This window comes from Molossus molossus, unplaced genomic scaffold, assembly GCF_014108415.1.
Source record: "Molossus molossus isolate mMolMol1 unplaced genomic scaffold, mMolMol1.p scaffold_m16_p_18, whole genome shotgun sequence".
NCBI classification, from domain to species: Eukaryota; Metazoa; Chordata; class Mammalia; order Chiroptera; family Molossidae; genus Molossus; species Molossus molossus.
Window position 1 is genome coordinate 66206123 of NW_023425353.1, and position 13130 is coordinate 66219252.

At 61.5% G+C, this 13130-nt stretch overlaps 1 protein-coding gene across 3 annotated transcripts in view; it reads right to left on the reverse strand.

Annotated features, from left to right (window-relative positions):
• The window catches only part of ITPR1 (inositol 1,4,5-trisphosphate receptor type 1), a 257806-nt gene that overhangs the window by 31606 nt on the left and 213070 nt on the right, over nucleotides 1-13130 (reverse strand). For all 3 annotated transcript variants that reach the window (XM_036266062.1, XM_036266061.1, XM_036266060.1), the window contains 3 exons: nucleotides 10196-10318; nucleotides 5730-5905; nucleotides 1932-2096 (listed from right to left, as the gene is read on the reverse strand). In XM_036266062.1, coding sequence (XP_036121955.1) covers nucleotides 1932-2096; nucleotides 5730-5905; nucleotides 10196-10318 — 464 coding nt within the window. The remainder of the gene's footprint in view (nucleotides 1-1931; nucleotides 2097-5729; nucleotides 5906-10195; nucleotides 10319-13130) is intronic.

The following is a 13130-nucleotide window of genomic DNA, read 5'->3' on the forward strand; positions in this document are numbered from 1 at the left end:
GTCCCGCGTGGTGGTGGGTCCGAGGGCACGGTGGACGGTGGGGGAAACGCCAGCTGCATGAAGCAGGGGCTTTCTCGCAGCCCGGGAGGGGCGGCCGGGGCGGTCAGACGTGGGAGGCGGCAGACCCGACTGCTGCCAGTCTGCCCGCACCCACCGGGGCCTCTGGGCGGGTCCCCACCTCACCTCACCTCCCTGGGCTCAGCCTCACGCCAGCGCGGGCCGAGCTTTACTCAGAGGGAGCTGGGGGGCGTCGGCCAGGAGCTCAGAGGACCCGCTCGGCCAGGGACAGAGCCGCGTCCTCCCGGCGCCACCCCCATCTGGCACTGGGAATGACCCAAAGAGGGGGACTCGAATGGACAGGAAGGAAACGGAGCCAGCTGGGTGCAGAACTGCAGGAAAAGCCTCTCTCCAAGGGGGAGAGAGTCATCTGCGGGGACCCTTCTGTCCCGAGACCCTCAGCAGGGACGGGACAGACCGCCCACTGACTGCCTCCCCATGAGGGAGGACAGGACTGGACTGGACGGGAGACTCAGGTCTCCCCGACTCGAAAGCCGGAACCCCATCCAGGGGCCTGGCCGCAGACCAGGAGGCCGAGAGACGCACAGAGCCCTGAGGGTCTCTGACACGCGCGACCAGAGGCGGCCACAGGGTTCCCGGGGAGCTCCCTGCCTAAATCCACAGTCCGCCTAGAGCTACCTGAAAACGAGGGACCGGAGCTCAGTCCCTCAGCCTGCCGAGGACCGAGCTAGTCCTATCGATCTGGACGGACGGCGACTTCCGTGGGTCTGGGTGGGAGAGTCCGCAATGACAGAACAGCGCACAGCCCTCAGCACGCATGTGCGCAGCGAGTCCGCAGACCCGGCGTGCACGGTCCCACCCGATGCCTGCGACACCTGCCAGGGCGCGCCACCTTGCTCCCCACATTGTGGTTGGGGAAACCGAGGCTCAGAACAGCGAAGGAGCAGCCCAGAGACCACATGCAGAGCACCTTCTAGAAAGACCTTCCTTCCTCTTCCTTTTCCAAGTTCCTCACCTTGAGTCAACACTTTTTATCCCCACAGATACTTTTTACTTTGTTAATCTTCACCTGAGGATAATTTTCCCATTGATTTTATTAGAGACAGTGAAAGGGAGGGAGGGAGGGAAGGAGAGGGAGACAGAGGGAGAAACACTGATGTGAGACACACTGGTTGCCTCCTGCACAACCCTGACCAGGGACGGGGATCACACCTGTACCCCAGGTCTGTGCCCTTGACTGGGAATCGAACCCGTGACCCTTGGGTGTGCGGGCCGATGCTCCAACCACTGGGCCACGCCTGCCAGGACCCTCGGGCACTCTGATACCTCCCGCCCCTTCCCGGACGGTTCTCGGCAGACAGGTCAAGGCCACGCCTCCTGCCCTCAGGTGCAGGTACGAGGGGTGGTTTCTGCACGTGCAGGTTCCCTGTCGGGACGGCGGCCACACCTGCTTGGTCTGGAATTTAAGACCCTGCCCAGGAGGAGGGTGACGGACCAGCTCACTTTATAGGTCATGGAGACGTGACCCCTGGGACAAAGCCACTCCGACCGAAAGGGCCTCCTGGGCCCATCAGTCTGTCGGGCTCCGTGGAGGGTCCTGGGACCGTGGAGACCGCTCCTGTCACACTGACAGTGCTTCCAGGGGGCGCTCAGACGCCGCCGTCTCAGGAACGTTCTCCGTGGCAAGTGCTGGCCGAGCGCACGCGATGGAGAAATGCAGAGGTGCGTCCCCGCCACCCCACCCGAGCCGTGGGCACCGTCTGCCAGGAGAAGTAGGAGCCAGCCACCGGTGACCTGCCCCCCGGGGGCTCCCTCCCGGGTCCCACCAGCGCAGCGGACGGGTGCCGCCGCCTTAGCCCGGGCACAGGGAGGGGTCTGTGACGAGGGACACGCCCAGGCGACGCGGGACTCACCAGCAGGCTGTAGAAGAACTCGTGGACGAACAGCCCCATGGCGCAGATCAGCAGGTACAGCAGGTGGTACAGAAACTCCACGTCCAGGACCATGGCCCGGTAGCCCCGGGTGAACGTCCCGCAGTTGCCCACGAAGCTCATGAGGAAGATGATTTTATTGCAGACCTGGGAACAAGGAGACGGCGTCACGCAGGCCCGGCAGCGCCAGACCTCGGACTCCGAGCGCGGGTGTGGTCACGCTGACAGAGGCCAGTGCCCACCCGAAGCGCCCCGTGGCACCACGTGCCCGCCGCACCCACCCGGGACCATCTGCGGATCCAAGTCACTTCGAGACTGTGCTTCTCAGGCACATCACAGGGGACGTGGTCGTCCAGTGACCAGCGCCGCGGGAACCAGCGGTTTGTCCGCGGTGAGACAGACGGGCGCGGAAACGCGGTCAAGGGGCCGTGAATCATTCCGAACGTCCCTGTGTGGTTACTGAGCCGCAGACGGCGCCTCCGCCCGCCAGCCCCGTGATCGCAGGGTCACAAGTGTTTCCTGCATTTCTGTTCTGCGCGAGGCAGGGCGGGGTTGAAACCCAACGAGAAGCCGGCCGTTCCGGTTCCCCATTGCTCCCAATTTCGCCGGGAAGACGGACATTTTCGTGGGGAAAGAAAAGGAAGGGACTTCAGGGTGGGTTCCAGTCCCTGCCTTCTTCTGGGAATAATTCCTCCTTTTCCCTGGGGATGAGCCTTGTCCTTGTATCAGCCCTTGGGGCCAGGAGTGCGGCTCCATCCTGGCCACTCACAGTCTCACACCCCTGGCAGTAATGACTGGTCCGGGGCAGGCACAGGCCCGAGTGGAACCAGTGACACCCGCTGAGGTCTTCCCTGGGGCTACAGCAAAGGCCATTCTGTTCTTTCCCCTGACCTTGAACATGAGAGGACGTAAGCACGGAGCTGCTGGCGTCTGTCTGGCCTCTGTCTGCAGCAACGCCCAGGGCCAGGCTCTCGAGTCTCAGCCACCTGAACCACTATTTTCTCCTTTGCTTAAACGGGTGGACTCCGGAAGCCTGCTGCAGGCTGACCGGCGGTGTGACAGTCCCACCTTGGGTAGGAACCCCAGACATCTGTCTCGGACGCATTCCATGAAGCCATGTCCGGCTCCCCCGGCAGCGTGGCTGCGGAGCTGGGGACACCTGGCCAGTGCCTCTGGTGGTCGGTGCCAGCCAGCTCCTGGGCTCAGACATGCGGGGAGCCGACACCTGCAGAGCAGCCGGCTCGCAGACAGACGGACGCTCAGCCAGCCTGGGTTTTCCTAATGCTCTGACCTTCACTGTGCAGGGCTCCCCAGGTGGGACTGTCACAGATCCGGATGAAGAAAAGACCAGGCTGACCTTGCGGCACCTCCCACACGCCCAGGCTCCTGCCGCTTCCCGACCCCATGTCTCCCTTCCACCGCACCCCAGCGCTCTCCATTCCTGCACCCCGGGTCTGTCCTAGTCACAGACTCAGTCTGTCCCTGCTCCACTGGTCTGAGATCTGGCTCAGCCCCAGCACCCCAGAGGGCCCTGCTCACAGCACCCGGGCTCTCTACCCCGCCGCCCTCCACGCTCCCCGCTCCCCGCGGGGGTCCACCCGTCTTGCCCCCCAGCTCAGGGCTCTGACATCCTGTCTCTGTCCACAGCTCATCTTTCTCTCATTCACTCCACGTGGGCGTTCCTCTTCTTTGTGACCTGGGATGATGATTTATTACAGTTGTTCCAGCTCCCCCCCCTCCCCCCCGGCCTTTGCCCCAGCTGACCCTGTTCAAGGAGAGAGAACTGGGGGGTGACTAAAGGCCAGACAAGAGAGCCAGAGAGCCCACAGACCACCACCTCTGGAACACGGACACTTTCCCTTTACTTACCGTTTCCTCCCTACGCGGCCTCAGCTCGCGACGCCTCCACTCCCTTCCCCAGCCCTGGCGAGCCCTTGTCACTCTGATCATGCATCTCCGAAGGCCACAGCCAACAGAACAGCTTGTCTTGTCACCTCAAGCCCAATAAATCAACAACTGAAGTATGTTTCCACCCTGAAAACTGGGTCTTTGCATGACTTCATTTTAACTGGCTGCATATTCTTCTGTCATCCGCGGCCGAAAACGTGCAGTTAACCGTGGCCACTTTCACCCCCCCCCCCGTCGGGACAGCAATACCGGCTTGCCTGGAGGAAGGACCTGGGCCGAGCCCACGCGGCCACAGGTGCGAGGCCCGGACTGCACGTCACACGGTCACCCTCCTTGGGGCGGTGACATCACACCTTCTGCACTGTGACCGACACACGCCTGTCACCTTGTCACCGCTAACCTAAGCTCGGCAGAGCCCCTCGGGCCCCGGCCTCCAGCCCCGCCCATGTGAATCCACGTGACACACCGCCACGGAAGCAGTTTTCTCAAGCATGCCCCTTCGTCTGCACGGTTTCCGTGCTCGGAGACACGCGAGTCCCTTCCCGCTACCGCGAGACTTCCCCCACCTGCGTTCTCTACACCACCAGCTCCGAGTGAGACCTCAGGAAGAGTATGGGAAGTCAGTGTGGGAAACTCAGCCACACCTCTGCCCTTTCTTGAAGATTCATGACCCACGTGGACATGATGAGGTCTGAGAAATTCTGCGGTAAAAGCCGTCCCAGCATTTCCCACGTGACCTGACCAGGGACCCCCTTTCCCACCTAAGACTGGTCACTTGGAACGTGCTTTGGGACTGCTGACCTGGGGGTGAAGCCCAAGTGCCTGACCCCAACATTCAGGGCCAGGTCCCCGTGCAGGCCCAGGTCACCTGTGCGGGGCAGGTCCCCGTGCAGGCCCAGGTCCCCATGCAGGCCCAGGTCCCTGTGCAGGCCCAGGTCACCTGTGCGGGGCAGGTCCCCGTGCAGGCCCAGGTCCCCCGTGCAGGCCCAGGTCCCCATGCAGGCCCAGGTCACCTGTGTGGGACCAGGTCCCCGTGCAGGCCCAGGTCCCCGTGCAGGCCCAGGTCCCCGTGCAGGCCCAGGTCCCCGTGCAGGCCCAGGTCCCCGTGCAGGCCCAGGTCACCTGTGCGGGGCAGGTCCTGCTTGTCACAGCGCCTCTCCCTTGTCTAAGACCTGCCGTCCCTGCCTCCTCACCGAGCTCGTCAGCTTGAAGCGGGCTCTTCTCCCCTGAGGCCCCTGCTGCTTGGACCTCAGAGCACCCATCTGGGGACACTCACTGTTGCACTGAATCGCCGTAGCAACCTTATTTTGCAGGGTCCCTCCCATTTCTGTAAGGGCCTCAGCTTCCCACGCGCTCAGGCGGAAGCCGCTAGAAGGCAGGGCCACGCCTCCTTTTCACCTGGAGGCCTCTCCAGGGCGTCTCAGGTCAGCTGCCATCACTCCCCAGGGATTCTCCCATCATGCAGTTGGCTTCATCCTTCCACGGTTTGGAAACAGCAATTCCAAGCCTCACCACCGACTCTGGGATCACGGTCGTCTCCCCGCCCCGCTCCCCGCTCCCCCTCTGTTGGAGCCTCACCACGGGAGGCCCAGTTCACATTTGATCACGGGACTTCTTAGCGAGAATCTCTGGTCCCAGCAAACCCGTGCCCAGATGGGCAAAGCTAATTCAAATCTCAGCCGCTCTGCTCCTCCTGCCGAACTCCTGACCCGAGGGCTACGTGCAGCCGGAGCGCACCACGCCCCCCGGCCGTGCCCTCCAGGCCCACCTGCTCCGCCGGCCTCGGCCGCTTTAGCAGCTGGCCCGCACCGACATCCCGGGCCGAGGCTCCGGACCAGGGAAGGCCTGGTCACGCGCGGGTGTCCTACTTACGTTGCACGCTCCCAGGAGAGACAGCGTGGGCTGCAGCCCGACGGAAAATATCAGCCGCAGGATCATGGATGCGATTAAGGCCCGGATGCCGTGGGGCTTGGGGAGCGCGATGACGATGGCCAGAGACAGGAGCATGGCCGTCCACAGCAGCCCAGACCAGTGCGGCTCCAGCGTCCCTGCGAGACAAGGCGGGGTCACCGAGCAGCACAGCCCACGGGCCCGTCCAGACCCGCAGGCGCGACCGTGTCCTCCTCAACCCCTCTCGGCCTCACTTGGCCTGACTCTCGTCCCCGTTCTCTGCCCCGACGTGACCAGTCGTGTCCAGGACTTCACCCCCACGCCTGATTCACCGTGTTCCTTCCACCTGGGACCTCTCCCCCTTCCCGGCCACCTCGGGTCTTAGCTCAGACGTCAGCTCCTCGGGACGTCCCCACCCGTCCTGTGAGCCTGGGACTCCTCCTCTCCTCCTTCTCCGTGTCCCCTGGTCGTCCGCACAGGACACCATTTTCCAGTGGTCACCTGGTGCCCACAGGCACCTGCCACAGGCGTGTCCAGTGAGTAAAGCTCAGACCGTGCCCCACCCCGCTCTCAGGGCGGCGGCCTGGGACCTCAGCTCCTCGCGCCCCCTGGAGTGCGCAGGGCGCGGCAGGTGCCGCCGGCGGGTTCTTCCGGGAGGGGCGGAGGCGGCGTCTGTGCCACCGGCTCCTATACCGACTGTCCCCGGTCAGAGCTGACTCCAGCTTCTGTCATCTCCTGCCAGCGCGAGTTCTATTTAGAGTGTCCCCCGAGACGGCGCGGTTATGTAACGCGTCTAAAAATACCGTCTGTAAAACACTCATTACAATCCCCCCTTCCAAAGGCTGTCGCATTCTGCGTCTCCTTCGGAGGTAAACAGGGAGCTGGGTGAGGCCACTTACATGAAGGAGCGTCTCGCTCCCCGCCGTCCGGCTGCAGCGCCTCGGGGAGCGAGACAGCCCATCGGGGACAGCTTCTCCCCGAGACTCGCTGTCCACCTGAACACTGTTCCCCAACCCAGCGCTTAGCTGTCCCGATGGCCTTCGGAGGGAGACCGGATTAGAGACGGCGGGAGCTCTTCGGGAATTCAGGAAGAGGAGGACTCCGGGGCTGGGTGTCCCGTCCTGTGCCCTGAACCTCGGTGAGATGTCACAGGGCCCTTTACGTGGGTGACCCCGCCTAATCCTCTCCACCACCCTACGCGGTTGGCACCACCTCCTCCATTTTCCTCCAGAGGGAACTGAGCCTCGGGTTACAGATGGCCTGGGGCGACAGTCTGTGAGCCTCCGGCCATGGCCCTTCATCACCACTTAAAGAACAAACGACAGATGCATCCATTTGAGGCGCAATCAGGAATTTGGGAAGTTCGGACGCTCCCGGAGCCGCCACAGGCACCCATGTGGATGCCAACACAATGAGACGGGACAAGTTCATCACCGGAAAGGCTTGTGTTCCCACAGCAGGTGACCTGCCCTGTCCCCACCCCCAGCCAACCACCGACTGCCTCCTGTCATCATCGCTCTGCGTTTTCCGGAACGTCATAAAAGTAGAAGAAATAACCCTATCAGTAGGTCGCCTTTTCCAGTTCTTTCACTCACTGACTAAGGCTCGTTCTGGTTACCGTGGGTACTGACACCCGTCCCTTCCGTCGCTGAGCAGTGTCAGATGTGTGGAGGCCCATAGTCTCCACTCGGCCATGAGCGTAGGTCCTCGGCTTGTTTCCACTTGGGGTCACAACAAACAAGGCGGCTGGGAGCATCCAAGGACACAGCTTGGCATGGACGTAGCTTTTCATCTTTCTTGGACAAATACATCAAAATTGATTTTTTTGAATTCTAAGTATATCTCCAATTTTGGGACACTACCATGCTGTCTTCCGAAGTGGGCGCGGCTCGTGTCCTTCCCATCAGTCGTCCGAGGGAGTCCCATCTGCTCCGCATCGTCGCCAGGACTTGGTGTTGTTAGTCTTTCCAGTGTTGGCCCCGCGAGCAGGCTGGCCGTGCTGTCACCGTGGTTTCCCCTTGCACTTCCCGGATGACGAGTGATGAACAGCTTTGCACACGCTTCAGGCCGTGAGTCCATCAGTGAAGTGTCTGATCACCATCTGAAGATCCCAATATAATAAATACGGCCGGCGCAATGCATGTACCCCAAAACCTGCCCTCTCCCCACTCTAAAGCAGTGTTAAAAAATAATGCTAGATGCCCAGCCGGTGTGGCTCAGTGGTTGAGCATCGACCCTGCACCAAGAGGTCACCGGTTCAATTCCTGGTCAGGGCACATGCCCAGGTTGTGGGCCCGATCCCCAGTGGGGGGCGTGCAGGAGGCGGCCAGTCGATGTTCTCTCATCGATGTTTCCATCTCTCCCTCTTCCTTCCTCTCTCTCTCAAATCAATAAAGGAAAATTATTATTTTTTAAATGCTAGACTCCAAAAAAAGAAAACACCCAAGAGCAGAAAGTCACCTTCGAGACACCTGGAGAAACATGAGTAAGAACAGGCTGTCCCACGACCTACTGTTACTTTTGTTACACGGGATAGCGGTGCGGTGATTATACATCTTTTAAATCCCTTCGAGGTTGGAGACGCCGAAACAGTCCCGGGCTCGGTAAGCCGTCTGGCGTCCTCACGACGGTTCAGAAGACCCAGCGGGAGGGCGGCGGAGGAGCTGGCAAACCGCTGGCACCGCTCACGCCGGCTGGCGGATCTGTGGCAGCTTCTCAGCCCGCTCCCTCCACCTGTGCTCGTCGTCTCTGGGGATGTCGGCGAGGACGTCTGAGAAGCGCTGCTCTATCTGCTCCACCACATCGCAGGCTCGCAGGGTCGGCAGGAACCTCGCGGCTGCCCGGCCAGCCTCACGCCTTTGAAGGGCTGAGGACACTCCAGTCCTGAAGGGGGAGCCACTCCTCTGAATGGAGCTTCCATGGCAGCTGGTGAGCTAGCAGCCACCAGCCCTGGAAGTCACACAGCCGCACCAGCACCCACACCGAGGTCACGCCACGCGCTCAGAAGGGGCGGCTCGGACGTCTGGTTTCAGGACCCGACGTGGACAAATGCTGCTCTCAGAGAAACCCCTGCCGGCGGGCAGCCCGGTCTCTCCTGCAGGCCAGGCCAGCACCACCTCCCGGGAGGGTGTCAGCAGTGAGCATGGAAGACGCCCCCAACGTGTCACAGAGAACCCCCGGAGCGCCGACGAGCTGGCGGCGCTCATCCCTGTGCGACGGGAAGGCTTCCGTAGGTCAGCTCCGCCACCTCTCCCGGGGTCTGACTGTCCAGCCCCTTGGCCTGCAGGTCCAAGGCCCCCACTGCCCAAACCTGGCCTCCTGCAGACCAGCCAGAGTGTCCGTCCCAGTGGGGCCACCTCCAGAGAGCTGGAAGACCTTCGACTGTCACCTCATCAGTGGGGCTCGGGCTCGGCTGACAGCGCGCCCCAGAGAACCTGTGTTTACGCAGTGCTTTCTGGGGACCAGAGGCCCTCAGTGGAACGTAAGGCCAAACAGCAGTCAGCTCCTCAAAGGGGAGGGGACTTGTCACCAGTCTCCCGCGGCCCTGCCATTCCCCGGAGCTGAGGTACACACTTCCACGGCGTGTGCATGCCTGCACGGCCGGGCCCACGCTCCACCGACCCTCCCTGCACCGTCTCACTTTGGACCCTTACCCCACGCATATCACACGGGTGGCACCCAGCGATTGTCACACGTGCATGTGAGCTGATCTGCCAAGAAGCTCTGATGGGAAGTTGAGCTGAGAAGTTGGTCACCCCTCCTCACAGGTGGCCGTGGGCACCAGAAAGGGCCCATGGACCACAGCCGAGGAGGTGCCCGCCCCAGAACCCACAGCCCGAATGCCTCCAGGAGGCCGCTCATGCCTCTCCTGCACGGTCGCCTGTCCTCAGCAGAATATGGGGTGAGCACACAGGTGGCTGGGCCCCGAGGGCAGGGAGGTCCAGGAAGGCCCCAGACACCACCTGTGATCACGTGAGTGACAGCACGCAGCTCTGAGACTGACCAAGGACACACAATCTGTAGTCATTCAAGCCCTGCCTGTCCCTCCCCGCCAAACAATTCCGGAGAGTTCTTACAAATTCTTCGGTCTGACATGTGGTGTGGGGAGAGAGAAATCTACCGGACTGAGCATGAGCATCAACATGTCCACATTCCTGGCTCCGCCCCTCACGAGCTGTGGGACCCTGGCTCCGCGTCTCAACTTCTGAGACCCAGTTTCCCCACAGGCACGAGGCGGCGGCTCAGACTTCTTACAGGTTTCGTAGCGTGCAGCCTCTTTCTTCCTTGCCCATGAGTGTGGACAGGAAATGTGTATTATTTTAAATCCAACGTATAACTAAACCTGAGGGAAAGGTAACCACCTCATCTTGTCGAAAAGGGGGCACGGATACTCCCGGGGGTCACAGCCTCCCCGAGCTCCCCGCCGTTCCCGAGATGGAAGCCCGTACCTCCTCGGACGCCTCTGAACGGGTAGAAGAAGGCCACGAGCAAGTTCATGAGCACGGCCAGGTTGAAGGAGATGCTGCTCCAGAAGGACATGTTGCGGGCGCACCAGTACAGCACGGGCTGGGCTGCAACAGAGAGCATGTGAGGCCCCGCCCTGCGCCCGCTCCCACCAGTACAGCAGGGGCTGGGCTGCAACAGGGAGCACGTGAGGCCCCACCCCACGCCCGCTCCCACCAGTACAGCAGGGGCTGGGCTGCAACAGGGAGCACGTGAGGCCCCGCCCCGTGCCCGCTCCCACCAGTACAGCAGGGGCTGGGCTGCAACAGAGAGCACGTGAGGCCCCACCCCACGCCCGCTCCCACCAGTACAGCAGGGGCTGGGCTGCAACAGGGAGCACGTGAGGCCCCGCCCCACGCCCGCTCCCACAGTACAGCAGGGGCTGGGCTGCAACAGGGAGCACGTGAGGCCCCACCCCGTGCCCACTCCCACCAGTACAGCAGGGGCTGGGCTGCAACAGGGAGCACGTGAGGCCCCGCCCCGCGCCCCCTCCCACAGTACAGCAGGGGCTGGGCTGCAACAGAGAGCCCATGAGGCCCTGTCCTGCGCCCCCTCCCACAGTACAGCAGGGGCTGGGCTGCAACAGGGAGCACGTGAGGCCCCGCCCTGCGCCCCCTCCCACAGTACAGCAGGGGCTGGGCTGCAACAGGGAGCACGTGAGGCCCCACCCCACGCCCGCTCCCACTGCAACACCGAGACTGAGCTGTGTTCGGACGGTGACTCAGGCTCACGAGGACAGCAGAGTGGTTTGTTTCTGCTGGGAGTCCTTACTAGAACACAGGATGTATTTGGGGCGAAGGAAGGGAAGAGGAGGAAAGCTGGAGCATGGGAAACCCTGCATGTCCCAGTCAACACCCTCATTACAGAATGTGGGGGTGCCCAGAGGTCACACAGAATCCTTAGTTCCCCCCAGGGACTCTGGGACCAGCTGAGACTCAGAGGGACACGCGTTCAATGAGGCTTTGAGCAGGGTGGGGCCCGGGGAGGGGCCACGCAGCCCTCAGGCGGCCCACTGGCCCCAGACGAGGACTGCTGGCTCTCCATGCCTGCCTTGCGCCAATGCGGGAGCTCCCGGAGGGAGCAGAGAGGGAGGCAGGGATGGCAAAGGGCACCCCAGCCCAGTGCTGAGGCGAGCGACGGCTGCGTGGGACTTAGTCCCCTCGCCACACTGGTGCACGTGTGAAAGCACAGAAGAGGAGGAGAAAAGGGAAAAAGAAATGGCAAAGGTGGGAGATGGTCTTGTGAGCCAGCACAGTCTTCGGGGGAGGTCTCCATAGCAACTGGGAGACAGCCACCACTGGGTGCTTTAACATGACTGTAATAAACGGTCTTTCTCTATGGCAGACAGCTCACCAATCTTGAACTGCAGTGTCACTTTGACTATGAACAAACATTCGGCCCTTTGAATTCACTGGGTGCCTATCCAGGTGCAAGAAGACACTTAGAGACCAGCCCGGATGGGCACTGTCATCTGTCTCCTGTGGCCTGTGGAGCCACGTCCTCACCTACCTCTCCAGACCCTTCCCTCACATCCCTCCGCACAGACTCTGCCTGGCACCCCAGCCTAGGGCTGGTTCCCCGAAGAGCCCCTCCATCAGTCGTTTCCTCTGCGGAAACCACCGCCACATTGTGAGGATGCTCAAGCAGCCCCGTGGAGGCCCACGTGCCAACAGCCACTGAGCAGGGTCTGCCTTCAGAAGATGGCAATCTGCTGAAAGACCCTGAGGCAACCACCCAGATGAGCCACTCTTCATTCCTGAGCCTGTAACACTGTGAGAACAGAAATAGTTGTTTTAAGGCACTAAGTTTTGGGGTGATTTATTACACAGTAACAGAATGCAACTAACATACGTTCTGTGATGGGCAAAATAATGGCCCCAACGTGTCCACTTCCTAATCCCCGGAACTGGGAGTATGTTACCTGAAGTGGCAAAAGAGCCTCTGCAGGTGTGATGCGGTCAAGGACCTGCGGACGGGGAGACCACGCCGGCCTGTCCGGGTGGGCCCGGCGCTACCTTAGGGTCCTGATGAGTGGAGGGAGGCAGGAGTGTCAGACAGAGCCATGAGCAGGAGAGGCCACTGCTGGCTTTGCAGATGGGGGAGCGGCCGAGAGCCAAGCATCAGGGACCCCCAGCGCCCCGGGAAGGCACACAGCCGGTGAGAACCTCTAGATCGGCCTGAGCCTGGCTCCAGACGGACCCGCGCACTGGTGACTGCGACAGTCAAAGGAATGAGCAACGTCTCCCGAACGGGCCAGGGGAAGTTCCTCTGAGACCCTCCAGGAGAAACGAACTGCTCAGAGGGGAAACGTGTCTCCTCTTAGTCGCACTTCTAACGAGTACATTTCTCCCTGCCCTCGGTATGCAAATCGTGTTTAATTCCGTTATTATTTGCCATTTTCCTCTTCCCAGCAGAGAGCTTTGAAGCCAATTAAAATCTTTCAGTAGACAACTAGAGCTGTGCTTACGCTCACTGAAACAGACAGTATTTTTGAAATAAAGACTAAATAAGGTGTTAGCCACATGGAATATGTACCCCTTGGAATGATGAGAAGGCCATTCTGCAACCAACCAACCGATCAGGTGGTCGTTATTCCCACTCTGCAGGAGGTCTGGGAGCAGTTACGTCACCTGCCTGGGGCCCCACAGCTAGGGGGCGGCAGATGGAGAATGGAACTCAGCCCCCATGTGGGCGTGGGCTTCCTGCTGCCCACGGCTGGGGACGGTACCTTAGGGAGACGGTGACGCGACACCCTTCCTGCTACAACAGGCGAGAACCCTTCTGTCAGCTCATCAGCCTCTCAGAAGGCCTGAACCACACACGTCTGCCCACACCATTCTGAGGACGAACGTCCCTGCCAGTCACAGGGGACCCTCTGCT